Source organism: Vidua macroura, chromosome 8 (assembly GCF_024509145.1).
Source record: "Vidua macroura isolate BioBank_ID:100142 chromosome 8, ASM2450914v1, whole genome shotgun sequence".
Classification (NCBI taxonomy): domain Eukaryota; kingdom Metazoa; phylum Chordata; class Aves; order Passeriformes; family Viduidae; genus Vidua; species Vidua macroura.
The window spans coordinates 24,368,837-24,383,288 of NC_071578.1; the positions used below are offsets into that span (position 1 = coordinate 24,368,837).

The following is a 14,452-nucleotide window of genomic DNA, read 5'->3' on the forward strand; positions in this document are numbered from 1 at the left end:
TGAGGACCACATGACATCACACAGGATACCACTGTGTAATATACTTAAATGAGCTAAAAATGGATAGAAATTTCGAGTCACTAGTGCAAAAATGACTAGGATGCTGTAAAACCACAGTTCAGTTAGTTTCATTTGTGTAACAGCACTCTATGCTGCCTCAGAGATATGGATACCACTTTTCCAGAGAAAGGTACATGCCTGTGGCAGGTGATATGCAGGTAAATATGTACTTCCCAACACACACCTCAGGATAGGGATGAGGCACTTTATTTATACAAGTAATTCTTTCCAAGGAAACTGGACAATTCATGGGCTTGATCTTCCTCTTTCTCATGTTTTGTGCAAACACACTGACCAGTGGCAAGTGCAGCCCAAAAGCCACTGCAACCATTTTGGTGCTGGTTTGTCCTCACATAAAGTGCACAGATAATCTGGCCTTGAGACAGCTGACATAACAGGAGGATTTCTTTCATGTTTTTTGAAAAAAATTATGAAGACAGCAGTGAGGTTTGTTCTTTGTATTCTAATCTATTGAATCTCCTTAACTAGAGTTTACAGAAGTCTGTTTTAAGTAGCAGAGCTCCAATTTACTATAGAAGAAATAGAAAAAAAAGAGGAAATACAAAATACAGGTCTGGAATGACTAGTATTACCTTTTGTTTTTTAAAACTATTTAAATCAAAGCCACCTTTCGACTAAAATGATGAATCTCCTTTGATCTTCTAGGAAAGCCTTCTTGTTTGCCATTTATTTGAAAGGAGCCTTTCTCTTCCCCGCTTTTCGCTCTTCTAATGTTTTTCAACTGTGTAATCAGGAATAAGGGAAATATGACTTCTCTATAAAATCATCTCAGAAGCTAGCTCTGCTCTCAGGAAGCCTTCTGAGGGTCTCCTTTCCTTAAAGTGTAAGGCTGACAGGGCAGTGTTTGGGAGGGCTGAGTGTGCACCTGGGCTGGGTGCTCTTGGCTGCCAGGTGCTGTGGGCAGCCTGGCTCAGCTGCAAGTATTCATTTGCCTGGGCTGTTGCAGAGGTTTAACTATAGGTGCACACCTGCACTGTGGTTTAAACTTAGAAATTGACTTGAAACCAGTATTTTGTATGTGAGCCTGGGAAATGTTCAGGGTTACCCTGAACTCATTTCCAAGACTGTAGCTTGAGACTGTGTTGAAAACTAGTTGAAATGTGTTATTTCTCTCAAAAATGAAAAAAAAATATTTACAGGGTTCAATAATACAGAAGATCTCAGAAGGTGCTGCTGTACTCCTATGCACATTTCTACACAGTCAGGGAACGAGTTAGAAACAAAGAGTAGCAAGTTTCCTGTGGAAAATCAGTCAGAAATCTGAGGATAAACTACTTATCAATATTATTTCATTTCCAAAATGTCTGCTGTTGCTGCTAAAATCCCCAAATGTTTCAATTTAAGTGCCTTTATTGCTTTAGCTAATAATTTGGCACTGACCATGCTCTGAAATAAAAGACTTATTCATTGTTTTCTCCAATTACTATACAAACATTTTAGTGTTCCTGCTAAATGAAGGACATTTGGGGGGAAAAAAAGTCTTAAAACCTTTTTTTTTCTTCTTTTTTGTCTTAAAAAAAAAATCTTCTACAAACCTGCAAAACTCCTCTTTAAATAACAATGTTCTATCAGAGACAGGACTGATAAGTTATAGTATAAAATATGAAATGTTAAGGAATGAAGTTTACACTAAGTTTACCCCAAGCCTCATGTCTATGAAGCTGACATTCCCTGGATCAGCATAGCAGAGCCTTGTGCTCCTGATCCATGCAGCGCTGCCTTCTCTCCTGCTTCTCTCTCTCTCAGGCAGTCTGAAGGATATCTACAATCCTACCAGGCACAGATGAAAATAGTTACCTGAGAAACTCTGTTCACATCTCATAGCAGACCTTTCTATAGCTATGAAAGGAGACATATCCAAATATGTAAGGCTCCTTCTACATTTACTGATGTAAGCCAGATACAGTAGAATGCCACCAGTATTTGTGCTATAGCAGGGAAATGGAATAGGGATTAACTTCCATTTAGTATCTTAATTTCTTGAGGGAAGTGATGCAATGGGAGGGACAGGCAGGACTGTGTGGTACATGCTGACAGCAGGAAAATGAGAGGGGCCCCCTGGGCTGGATTTGTGCCCTCACAATCTACTGACTGTCCTGGGACAAGCAGGGAAGCAAGGAGGGGCTGAGCTGCACTGTTGGCTGCTGCCAGCAGGAACTGCTGATCTGCCTTCAGCCATTTGCTCTTGTTCCCCGCTTTTGCTGCTTGCCAGCTTCCTCCTCTGGACGGTAACTCAAAGGAAAAGGGAGGGAGAGCACAGCAGCTGACACCCCTGACAGTCACTTTCTCCTCAACAGCCAGAGCTCTTCCCATTCCCATGACACCATCCCAGCCTCTGCTCAGACCTTGAAGGCCTTCTCTAATTGGGCATGTAGTCTAGCAGAAAAGACATTTTCATTTTCGAGAAACAGGGAAACAAGGTTCTGTTAAAACGGGGAAAGGGAGTTGAAATATTTATCCATTTGGCAGATGTGAAAATTTTTGGATTTTTAAACCAGAAACACCAAGAAATAGATGTTCATTTTGGGTAAATTAAGCTTTTGAAACATTTCCAAACAAATTCTTGCAAAACAAATTCAAGCCATTGCAAAGTGAAAAGCTTCCACTTCAGGTGTTTGCTTCAACTTTTACTTCTTGAGCTGAACAACTTGTTGAAGCATATTTTCCTGGAGAAAATTCCTTTGGAAAAAAAAAAGCTATTTGATTTGTTTTTAAAATATAGATTAAATGAAGCTACCTTTTTACAGAAAGTGTTTGTGCATGGACATTTTGACAGGTGGTAAGTTTTTAGGGGGGCCTTTATCTGTATTTGATGTTGTAATAAATGCCTGTTTGCTTCTACTTTTATACTTTTATTTAAAAGCATAGTGAGGAAGGATTATGGTAGATATTAGAGCTGGGAGACAGAGGTCTTGAAGAACAGTGATGTTTTATTGCAGAGCATGAAAATTTAGTTAATTTTCATAAATAACCCTCTGATTAAATTTGATGGTGACATTGGGAAGTCACCAAGTCCAACCTCCTGCTCAAAGGACCAACACTGAGTTCAGGTCAGGTTTACTACGACTATGTCCAGTCAGATCTCAAACACTTCCAAGCATGAATGGAAATTCCACAATCTGTATTTTGTACTAAACCAAAATACTTTTATGAAGTGAGAAAAAATGGTTCACTTAATTTTCCATTATTCACTTCTTATCAGTGCAAATGATGAATTGATAAATTAGTGTGGTTTGACCTGGTAGCTCTACCTTATCTATAAATCAGCTGGTGGAGGGCTGGAAACCAGACCTTACCTTCCTGCTCAAAAGGAATGCTCTCAGTACTAATTTCAAAGCTAAACAACTAATTATGGTTTGTCAGGATTTTTACTGCAAACTCAGCAAATACTAAATTGTTAGTAAACAGAGTTCATATTTAGACCAGTGCAATAGATATGTTCAGTCTACTTCAAATGAGTTTATAAAAGTCTCTCAGTGACTTGCACAAGATTTGGACCTGGTTTATTGTGCATGGATTTTAAATATAAATTATGCATGTTTAAGATAGTGAATTGTAATATTAGCATGCAGATATGCAATAGCAGAAACACAAGGCTGGGAGGTGCTTTAGGATGTTCTCACTTGTCCCTGGACAGGATCACCAGTGCAAATCTTGGTTTATGTTCACCTACTCTGTTCTGAAAGTTCTCCAGTGATCAAGAGCACTCTACTTCAAGGCCTCACAGTTAGAGCAGCCTAGCTGAAGTCCAGTACCGGACTCATTAGCTGTGGCTGTGCAAAACAAACTGTGCCCTTCACGTGAGGCTTTCTACATATCTGCAAATTTTTAATGTGACTTTTTGTAGGAACAAACACTGGTTCTTCAGCCTTTCAACATGTCATGTTTCAGAGACCCCAAAGTAATTTTTCTCCTCTCCACTTTACCCTGAATTTCTGTGCCCAACCTGGAGCCAGAGGAGGCTTTATCAGTGTTAAAACCTTATTCAGTTTAAATGCCAGGTATCCTTATGGTTTTGCATTTAAACAGTATTTTCCTGACATCTACCTTGTTGCTAGTTGCCAGTTGGCTTGAAATTATCTAGATAGTGAATATGCAAATGAGATTCAAGGGTGAATAAAAAGTAGTTGGAAAACCTCAATTAAATGAAATCCCGTTCTGTGGTGGATGATCCAACCTGTCACACAGCCCATTGGTAACTATCACACAGGACCTGAGACCCCACTCCAAGGCCACTGCAAAGACCAAGCAAGCACTGCTCTCTTAGAGTATTTGCCTTTATCACCTCTGTCTGCAGTGCAACTCCCTCAGGGATAAAAAAACCATTTGAACTCGTATCAGTGTACAAAGACTGATGAAGCACAGTAATAACAACTTAGTCATGGGCCTGAAGGAGGAGCTTGGGTTTGGCTGGACTTCCAGACTTTTGGGAATGTAATGTCAAGTAGTGTACTAGACAGGAAAGGGGCACAGACACAATTTACTAGGTATTTTCTGTTTCTTTTTCACTATCCAACCACTCTTACTTTGGTATGTTAGGGTTCAGTATCTTCTTTTCAAGCACACAGTTTATCAAAAAACTGGACATAAATGCCACATGCTATAGACACAGGTTTAACTCAAGAACTTTGGGAACATTCTCTCAAAACAGGGCTCTTCAGATCCCCTCTACTCATGTACAGCTCTCTGAGTTATTTGCCTCTGATAAATGGTCTGAATCCATGATGTGCACAGCTTATTGAGAATGTCCAAAAGAGTGCACAATGGGTATTTTTTGATTTTTCAGACACTTAAATAGCTTACATTTTCAGAGGTAAGATGGATGTGGCCAATTTATAGCCCACTATACCTTGGTTGCAAGATTTTTGCAAGTCCTCATAATAAAAGTAGAATTTATCTGAAAAAATATATTCAGCTAATCTCAGAAATGCTGAGAAAACTTGGCACAGCTAAGTTCAAGCATATGAGAACAAAAAAATAAAAGCCTGCAATAAGTATTGTACTATATTTAAAATCATGGAGTTGTCAAAGCGGCTCCATGTGACAAAAAAAAATATTTAAAAATCTAAGCCAAGTCCAAATTATCTACAATAGTTTAATGCAGGTTCTCAATGAAAAAATAGGAATTAATGAAATCATCATGTTGTACAAAGAGGACTCTTCAGAGCCTCACATTCATCCAGTATCTTGTAATGTGGAATTTCAGTATGTGCATAAGTATTTGCAGAATGAACACCTGAAAGCTACAATTTCTTATAGAACTATGTGTAGGTGAAGAAATGTGCATACCTAAATGTATTTCAAGGCTAGAGAATGAAGGGGCTAGACATACAGACTTTTTTCCTGGAGTGTCACACATAGTTTGAAAGCAATTACATATAGCAGAGATTTAACACCTTTTCCTTCCTCGTAATACAGGCTAACAGATTCTGTCTCAGCACTGATCTTACTAACACCACTAACTTACCAGATGTAAGTTTAGCTGTTGTTTTCTTTTAATATGTGTCCCATATTTTCATCTTTACCTCTGCAAGAAGAATACTCATTTTGGTGATTCAAATACTGCTTTATTTATATCAGGGGCACTTCAGTAACTCTCTAGGCCGAGAGAATTGGAGCATAAGTAGGAGAGGCCTGTACAGTACCAGATTAAATGCCACCAAGTATACTCTGATCAAAAACTATTGTGGAACCTGAAAAATTGAGCCCATACAAGGTGTCAGATTCCTCCAAGAATGGAGAGGTTAACCTCTCATCTTGTAACTGAGTAACAATAATGACATCTCACTCAGTTCAATAGATTAAAGACATTTATTTGGATACTATCACACAATATCCAAAACCTACTACAAAATGTAAAATATAGCAACTGTCAAAAACATTTTCAGAGTGAGTGTTAGGATTTTCTAAGGTCTGTGATCTCCTTTAATTCCAGAGCTCTTTGAAATCGCACCTTTACTTTAAAAGGAAGATAAATTCCAAGAAGTTTGTGTTCAATTCACTATTTTTAAAAAATTAAGATTTCTGAGCTAAAAACCAGAAAGTTAATTTTTTTTCCAGTTTTGCAGAGATGCTAGTTTGTTCCTCATTGCCATCTTAGTCAGCCTTTGCTACCTGGAGAAATCGCAGCTGTGAATTCCTTAAATGTTATGCACCTTTGAGATCCTTGCACAACCATAAGGCACAATTCAAATCAGATGAATGTTTCAGGCATGAGAGTTGCTCCAATCTTGCAGCCAAATAGCTGCCTGCTGAGGCAGCTCCACTGCCAAAGATCCACTATATCTGACCACAGGGAGGGACAGCTTCAGGGCAGCGTGATCTGGCAGGCCAAGCTATGGATTGAGAAGAAAGGACTAAACTCAGCTTGACACTGATTTCTTCCACATCCTGCATGAAACCACAAAAGCAAATCTATGCAAACTCAAGCAGCCACAGCAATTGCCTACTGCTCCCATTGACTTGAATTTGTGCTCTCAAGGCACTTCAGTTTTACAGGATCCGCTCCAAAGATCACTGTTGGCAGTGGAAAGACTCCCACTGTTGCCCACATTAATATGGAACATGCCATGCATGTCAGCCACAGGTTTAAACATGCAGTGCAGAAAGACACTAACAGTTTCCCATTACATATATGTCTGCAGCAGTATGTCTGTACTCCTGTGAGCACGGCATTCTCCTCTGTTAGTACAACGTAAAATTGGGAAACACACTGTGTAACATTCCTCTGTCTCCCAGAAACTGGGATAAATAGTGGCAGTGCATGGGAATTTGACTGCAGAACAGTGATATTTCCCAATTTTCTTTCCCCACCACATCAGCATGAGGTAGGGTTCCTTGCCTGTACAGAAATTTACAGGAATTGTCAGTTTTTTTCAATGAGCTTGGCACTGGCACAATATTTGAATACAGTTAGGACAGAGACACCAGTAGATGGAACTGGTGCTTGGCAGGAACACCAGGTAGAGCAGTTTGAAAATTCTGAATACAGAGATGCTTTGCTGGAGCTCCGAGCTTGGGCTTCTGTTGCTGCTTATTAAATTAACAACTGGAATGACATAAGCAATAAATGAGGTCTAGGATTTGTGTATTTACTTTCCTAAGTAGATTTTTGAAAAATGGCAAAGGTTCATTCACTCAGCAACATCTTAGAATGTGAACTAGGTGCTTTATTTACAAATGTCTACATAGACTGCATCTAGACATAGACACCATACGCCATTATTCTATACTTTTTGCATATTAATCTTCTATGATAGGTCTGAGTTTGGGTTGATGACATCATGGAAGAGTTTTCATGTCAATAACATTCTTACAATTTAAAGGAGCAAGATTGATTTTGTGCAGGCCACACTCGGTACAAAGGAACTTACTGTTTATATTTTATAGGATTTAAAAATTAAAATATAGTGATAATGGGTAAAAAAAGAAAATGTAACTTTTTAAAAAAGGTCTTCTAATAATTTCTATACCTGCTATATAAAAAAAATGTCATATAGAATAATATATCTTTAATATTACTGGTCCAGAGCTCATACCTATGGTCACCAGGCATAGGTACAGTACCTTTAAGTATATAAATAAGTATACAAAGCTTTGGCAGATCTATATATATATATATATTTATACATCATGCAATCAACCAGTTGTAAACCAGATAGGAAAAGTACTCTCATTCCTTACCTTCCTTGCTATTTAAAGAGAAAGATCTTGTTTATTTTTTATGGCACTGTCAATGATAATTTAAGAGCAGTGCTATATTAAGAACACTGCTTTTAACCTTTATTCTCTACACTTCATTCAAGTCAATGAGCGTTCTGTATGTGCAGGAACATCAGAGAGGTATGAGTAAGATGTTATTGTCTAAGCCACTGAAACTCACAAATTCGTTTTGGAAAAAATGTAGGTATGCTATAAAGATGATACTAAAGATTAATGCTGGGTTTTTTATGGATATAATTATTGCAAGAAACAGCTTTTTGCAAATGTAGGCAAATTGAAAATGATGAATCGCAATCACAACATTGCTCTTATTTCTGGTAGTTTCTCAAACAGAAAACAACATTTTCTATCACCATGTATGACACAAACTACATGGTAAAATAACAGAAGTCTGCTAAATCTTATTTCAATTTTCAAACTGATAGTTGTGGACACAATATTAGACAAATTGCAGACAGACGAGCCACTTAAATACTAAAGCTGGCAATTTTTGTTTGCAATTATTTAACCCTCTGGAATATGATCATCACTTAAGCCATAAATCTGAACTGATACATGCACTTTCATCAACTTTTACAACAGAAAAAGAACATACATTTTCAGTGGTAGTAACAGGCAGAATTAAGGGCTATTAAGTCCTAAAGTTGTTACACAATTTCTTTGCTATGCAGAAAAAACTTCATCAAACACCCCATTTCAAAATGTGTTTCTTATTAGGCAGTTTCATAAAAACAAAATAAATATACTGTATGATTTACTGATACACATTTTGTCCAGATCAGATTAGTTTATCTCTTTTCTCTATCCAGGTTTAAGGACTTTAAAAACACACAGCTACAGCCCTTTTTTTGGTAGGATTTGCTAAACTACTTTTATTTTTGACAGCACTAGCAAAACTAAGCAGCAAAACCTAAGATAATAAGCAGTGCATATCATGTTCAAATTAAGAAACCAGTTATTGTCAAAAGCAGTGGTAACAAATGGGGACTTTATTACAAAAGCCTGATCCTGCCGTTGGTGCTCCATTCTTGTGCACAATGTTTTCAAGGTTTTGAACATAACTGGTGAACACAGGGTCATCCTCTTTAGAACTGTCCTCAAACTCAGATAACATAAGGCAAGTGTGTATGTTTCTGTGAATGCTTAACTCTGCTTTTTCTCATGAAAGCACTTGCTGATTAAACCAGCAAGCACTTGCCTGTGTTAGAAGAAATCTCTAGTCAAACAGAATCAATTTCATATCACCTGTCCCTTAACTAACATAAACAGAAACGTGCACACACAGCAGAAGGCACTGACAAGCTCTGTTCTGGCATGCCACATGTACATGTAGTCATGCATGTGCCAGGAGATGAAAAGCACAAGAGAACAGCCTTGAGAAGGCCAGGAGAATAGAGGGTCTGTATACTTTGTGTGAAGAAACTGAGAAAACCTGGCTTGGTTAGTCCTACAGAACGAAAGCTGAGAGGATATGATTGAATGCTGAGAGAGGATATGATTGCAGTCTATTAATACATCCTGAGATAAACACCAGGGAGGGAAAAGAGCTATTTCAGTGGAGGACAATGTTGGCAGGAGAACAAATGACTATAAAGTGGCCATGAGTTACTCATCCTAGAAATTGGAAGATTTCTAGTTAGGAGAGGATTGAGGTTCTGGAGCAGACTCCCACACCAGCAGTAGCAAAGGTAAAATACTGAAATGCTTCCCAAGTAAAACCTGATCAGTTTTCAAAAGGGACTATATGATATGGCTGCCTGTAACACAGACTGCATGTGATGAGCGAGCAGATGTTTCCCTGTCCTGTGTTCCTTTACTCATTCCTCCCAAACTCACAGCATAGCCACAGAGTATGCCAGTAGGAAGTCTTTCCACTTCCTGGTTCACAGAGAAATTGAAGAGTTTACAAATGAAATCTGAAAAAAATTACAGAGGATGTGCAATTTAAGAGAATTAATGCTCCCACACAATCCTTAATTGTTCGTATCTCCTGGATTTCTATGTGTCTTCAATTTTCACTAACATGTTTAATCCCTAGTGCCTCAAACCATAAAAATACCTATGAAATAAATAATGCATTTCTGCTCCAACACTGACACATTCACTTGGGACCATCTGTGTGAGCTGTAGCTTGCACATACTGATTGTCAAGAGACCTGTTGCATTCATTTGGTTTCTCACACAGCATGGCAAAGTACAGCTATCCACCCCCAGTCCAGCAGTTTCTCATTCTGTCACATATTTATTTAGTAGCTGGAGTTTCAATCCTCTTGTTAAGTAATGTATGCTATTACATGGTTCTATCTTTACATTCTTCTGTAACGTGCTAAATTAAGTAGATTAAACACTGAAGTGTATAAACCAGAGTACTTTTGATCTCCTAGCAAAGAAATGTCATAGTTTTTCCATAAAGAAAATTCTTACTCAACCTAGGTCAAAATAAGAAGTAAAAATATTTTCAAGTGCCACACCCAAGACTGTAAACATACCTTAATTCCATAGCTTTCATTAGAATTAATGAAAGATATACAGTGAAAGTTATAAAGTTAGTCTATGCATAACAGCAAGAGAAATACACTCAAAGCTCATCTGATGTTAGACTAGATTTCATGCTCTCCTTCCTCTGCTGGCAGATGTTTTTCTGCCTGTGTTTTGGTTTATAAATGTCTGACATCCTCAATAGCAAATTAACTGTAGTTAATTTTCATGCAGATTAATTCTGCTGAAAGTCACACAATAAGAGGCTAGGAGGTTAAAGTCATAATGAAGTGGATGCTGGTAATGTCCAGATCTGTGTTTTTAGAGTATTGGCAGCATTTTAATTTCCTTGGGACTTTACATAGGATGTTGTTGAAATTGTGAAAGTTTAAGCCAGCAACACAACTGCATCCAGCTGAAACAAGAAAATTAAGAAACCTGGTACACTGTGCTTGGGAGCCTCAGGAAAAAAATTGTAGATTGGCCAGTGCTTTTAGTATACACTGGTTTATATCTCTTTTTGAAGGAAATAAATATTGCCATCTTTGCTACTACAGAAAAGTTCTAGGAGTCAAAGACCATCACATTTTGTGAAGTACAGCAAACCTCTTCTGTAGGACAAAAAAGATTTTGCACCCAAAATATCTGGAACCTGTGTTACTGCAACACTGATTCAAAGTTCTCTTCAAATGTATCAATTTCTTCTCTTTTAGCATATGTAACTTGTTATATTGAGTGCCACTGCCAAACTGACTACACAGAGTGCTGCCCGATAGAAATTTACAGAGTAGCCTTTTTTAAAGTTACCAGAATCTACTTTGGCATGTGCCTAGATTAATGTCTTCTGTAATACTTACAAGGCAAATGAAATAGTGTACTTTGTCCATTGGCATTGTGATAAAGAATAGATTAAAAGAACACACAGCTAGCTTGGCACTTTGTCAAGATACTTCTTCAGCGTTACTCACTCTAAAGTATTTCAGTCAAATTCTGTGTCGCTAAATCAAGGACTGAAGAAAATCTTGATGCATATTTTTTCAGAATATTATATATTCTTACCTGGGGGCAGTCTTTGATGTAGTGTCCCTTGTTAAAGCAGAGGTGGCACAGGTAGTTAGGAGGTGGCCTCTTGCTGGGTTTTCTGGCTTCTGAAGAAAGGGATAGGTCAGAGAAATGCTCAGTGAGGGAGCTTAACCCATCCACAATGTTATTAAGCGAGCCATAAGGTGATGCACTCTTGTAGAGACTGCTGCTCAGAGCCTGCAAAAGAAAACAAATAAGTCACATGCAACACAGTACTTATTAAGGATTGTTCTGAGAGAGATTTGAATAGGGGATAGATAAAAATAGCAGGAAAAACAAAGTGGTTCTTTTTTTCTCAGGAACACAGCTACACATTTGAGGGAAGCAATATCCAAGCTATTAGTAAAGAGGTTTCACAATGGCAGTGCAATGGAGCTGGTCACCCCGCTGTTGAGGAAACTATTGAGCTTGCCATGGTTCTTTTAGTCCAACGTTTCCACTGAGCAATGATTGCTTTCTTGTGTTTGACCATAATGCATTCATAGTACAGTTAGATTATGCAGGCAAAAAGCTGAAAGAACAACTCACAAAACAGAACCCTTTTGTGTCCAAAACCACTTACGCAAAGAATACTGAAGTCAGGGAAAGAACACCAAAAAAAATGCAAAGTAACTTCCAATTTCCAATCTGGTTAATCAGACAGTCAACAGAGTCCCATGTTCAAAAAATAACAAGAAGCATTGAGAACAACATCTGGTTTGGATTTTCTAAGGGGGAACCTGCTGTGATTTAAACATTTCCTGATAAACAGTAAATACCTAGGTTTTGTACTTCACCTCAATAGGATCTTCACTCTGTCTATCTGCAAATCAAAATCAGTAGCTCCTAATTTGCTATTCAGTAGTTTTAGAACAGCAGGAAACCCATCAACACCTAAATAGGTATTCTCCCTAATGGAGATAACAAGGATTAATTCACTTTAACCGCTTAAGGTCCAAAAGAAACTGCATAGTGGAGTTCAAAAGGAAAATTAAAACTCTTTTTAAAATTAACATCATAATGAATCACTGCAGAAATAGGACCAACTATTGAGTGTCCTTTCCATCCTCACATGATGGGACACATTTCACATGGTGTTTCCACCTTAGGTCTGCAATGCTATGCTCATGTAATTCTCCTGCCATCAGAGAATTACTGCTGGCTTATGGGAAAGTGAGGTAAGAAGAGGTCCAATCTGTGACTCTGTGCTTTAATTCTACTGAATTCAAATATTTCAATGGGGTCTTTATATGTGTTTTCATATGTTTATACATGTTATATATATTTTGAAGACATGCACTGAAATTGATTTAGAGTTTGTGAAATTAATCTGAAATTGAAATTAAATTAATTTCTGAGATCTCAAACATTCAGGGTACCTGCATAGTGAGTATTTTCTGGTTGACAGCTGCATATGAAAAAAATCATATCAAAGCTCTAGGCAGAAATACCTGGGTGAGCCCCAACTATCCCTGAATTCCATCCCTCCACAGATGGTGTACACTGTACAGAAAAATGCAGCCTAACAATCTGCTTCACCCACTTGCACTGTAGTCAAACACAACATGCTGAACTCCACTGACCCCTCTTGCAAAGCTGAAGCTGGTGCACAGCAACAGGATCAATTCAAGAGGTCCCAGGGTGGAATCTGATCTCACATGGGACTTCACATATGCCCTGGAACTAAAACATCCTGTGTAGCATAGTTCTGTGCTGTGCAAGATGACGTGGCTGAGAGGAGAATCAGCCACTTTGTTTCGGGGGTTAAAGCCACAGATTTTAAAAGGAAAAGGTATTTTAAAAACTAATAAAAATATTTTAGCTGCTTTAGCTATCAAGCAACCAAAGATACCTCCAATGGTCACTGGAATTTAGTTCTAGGATTTATTGGATGCTATTGGAACGAGAAATTCTTGGCATCAAATTTTGAAAAGGAAAGGGAAGTGCTGTAGATGCCAAAATAGTATTAATTAAGGGTTTTCAAGAAGTTCTTGTCTCCCTAGGAGCCACTTTCTCTTACATACTCTTGGAAAAATATAAAATCTTTCTTTTTAAGAGATCCTCTTGCCAAGAGATTCTTAAAGTACTTCACCTCCATTACACCCATTAGTAACTTTGCAAATTCCTTATTATCTGATTTTATAGAAGGGTGAAAATATGGACACAGAACGTGTGAAGTCGCAAATTATTTACCTATTGCCAAAATCTGGATTATCTTCTGGGGATGCAGAATAACTTCTGCCCATCAGGAAGGAGGTTGTTATTTTTTCCCCAGGGCCAACTCAGTAACAAACCACAACCTATCTATCTGTTGCCTACAGTGGGCTTTGAATTGGTCATACGGCATGTAGTGATGAATGTTTTCTTTCCTACATATCCTTTACACTGAGCTATTGCCCTTATTAAAAGGGAGTAATTTGGAACCACATCTGGGTATTATGTAACTCACTCCTCCACCAACCCTTCCTGGCATGTTTGAAAAACAAGGTGCCTCACTCTGGCAGCAAACCTTCACAAACTTTTGTTTCAACCGTGGCAGCCAGAAGCTGTGCCAGAGGCTAGGATCCCATTGGACTATGGGCTGCACTGACACTAAATCATACCCTTAGCAGCCACCAATGGTTCTGTGCCCAAAGAGTGGCACACTGCTCTAAAAGTGGCCACTTGGTTGAGCTGGCAGGGCGCTTGTGCAGTGCATGCCACAGCTGGACACGGCAAAGCATTCAGTCCACGCACGGCACCGTGAAACACTTCCCTATAATCATCTTGAGGCCCAGTGTTAAAAAAGGAAGAAACAAATATAACAAATAGAACATGACAGTAAAGAAGATGGACATTGCTGATGACACTAGTACTTTAAAGAGCAATGAAAAATGCCTTTGGAAAATGCCTAGACGATCCCAAGATGCAGCCCGTGCCTCTGGGTATAGTCAGGCGAACGATTCAGCAGTTCCTGCCAATCTGACCTGGAAAATGGCCTTAAATCTGTTTGACTCCAAGTCAATGTGAAAAACACATCAATCTGGCACTTGAAAGTTGCTATAAAGAGCACCAGCACAAATGGTGCTACATCCTGTTTCTAGCTCTGGAAATCTCTAGTTCTTCAGAA

General features: G+C 38.4%; 1 protein-coding gene across 2 annotated transcripts in view; it reads right to left on the reverse strand.

The window, feature by feature from the left end:
* ZCCHC24 (zinc finger CCHC-type containing 24) overlaps window positions 1–14,452 on the reverse strand; it is a 101,136-nt gene that overhangs the window by 73,096 nt on the left and 13,588 nt on the right. For both annotated transcript variants that reach the window (XM_053983312.1, XM_053983313.1), the window contains exon 2: window positions 11,341–11,541. In XM_053983312.1, the coding sequence (XP_053839287.1) occupies window positions 11,341–11,541 (201 nt within the window). The remainder of the gene's footprint in view (window positions 1–11,340; window positions 11,542–14,452) is intronic.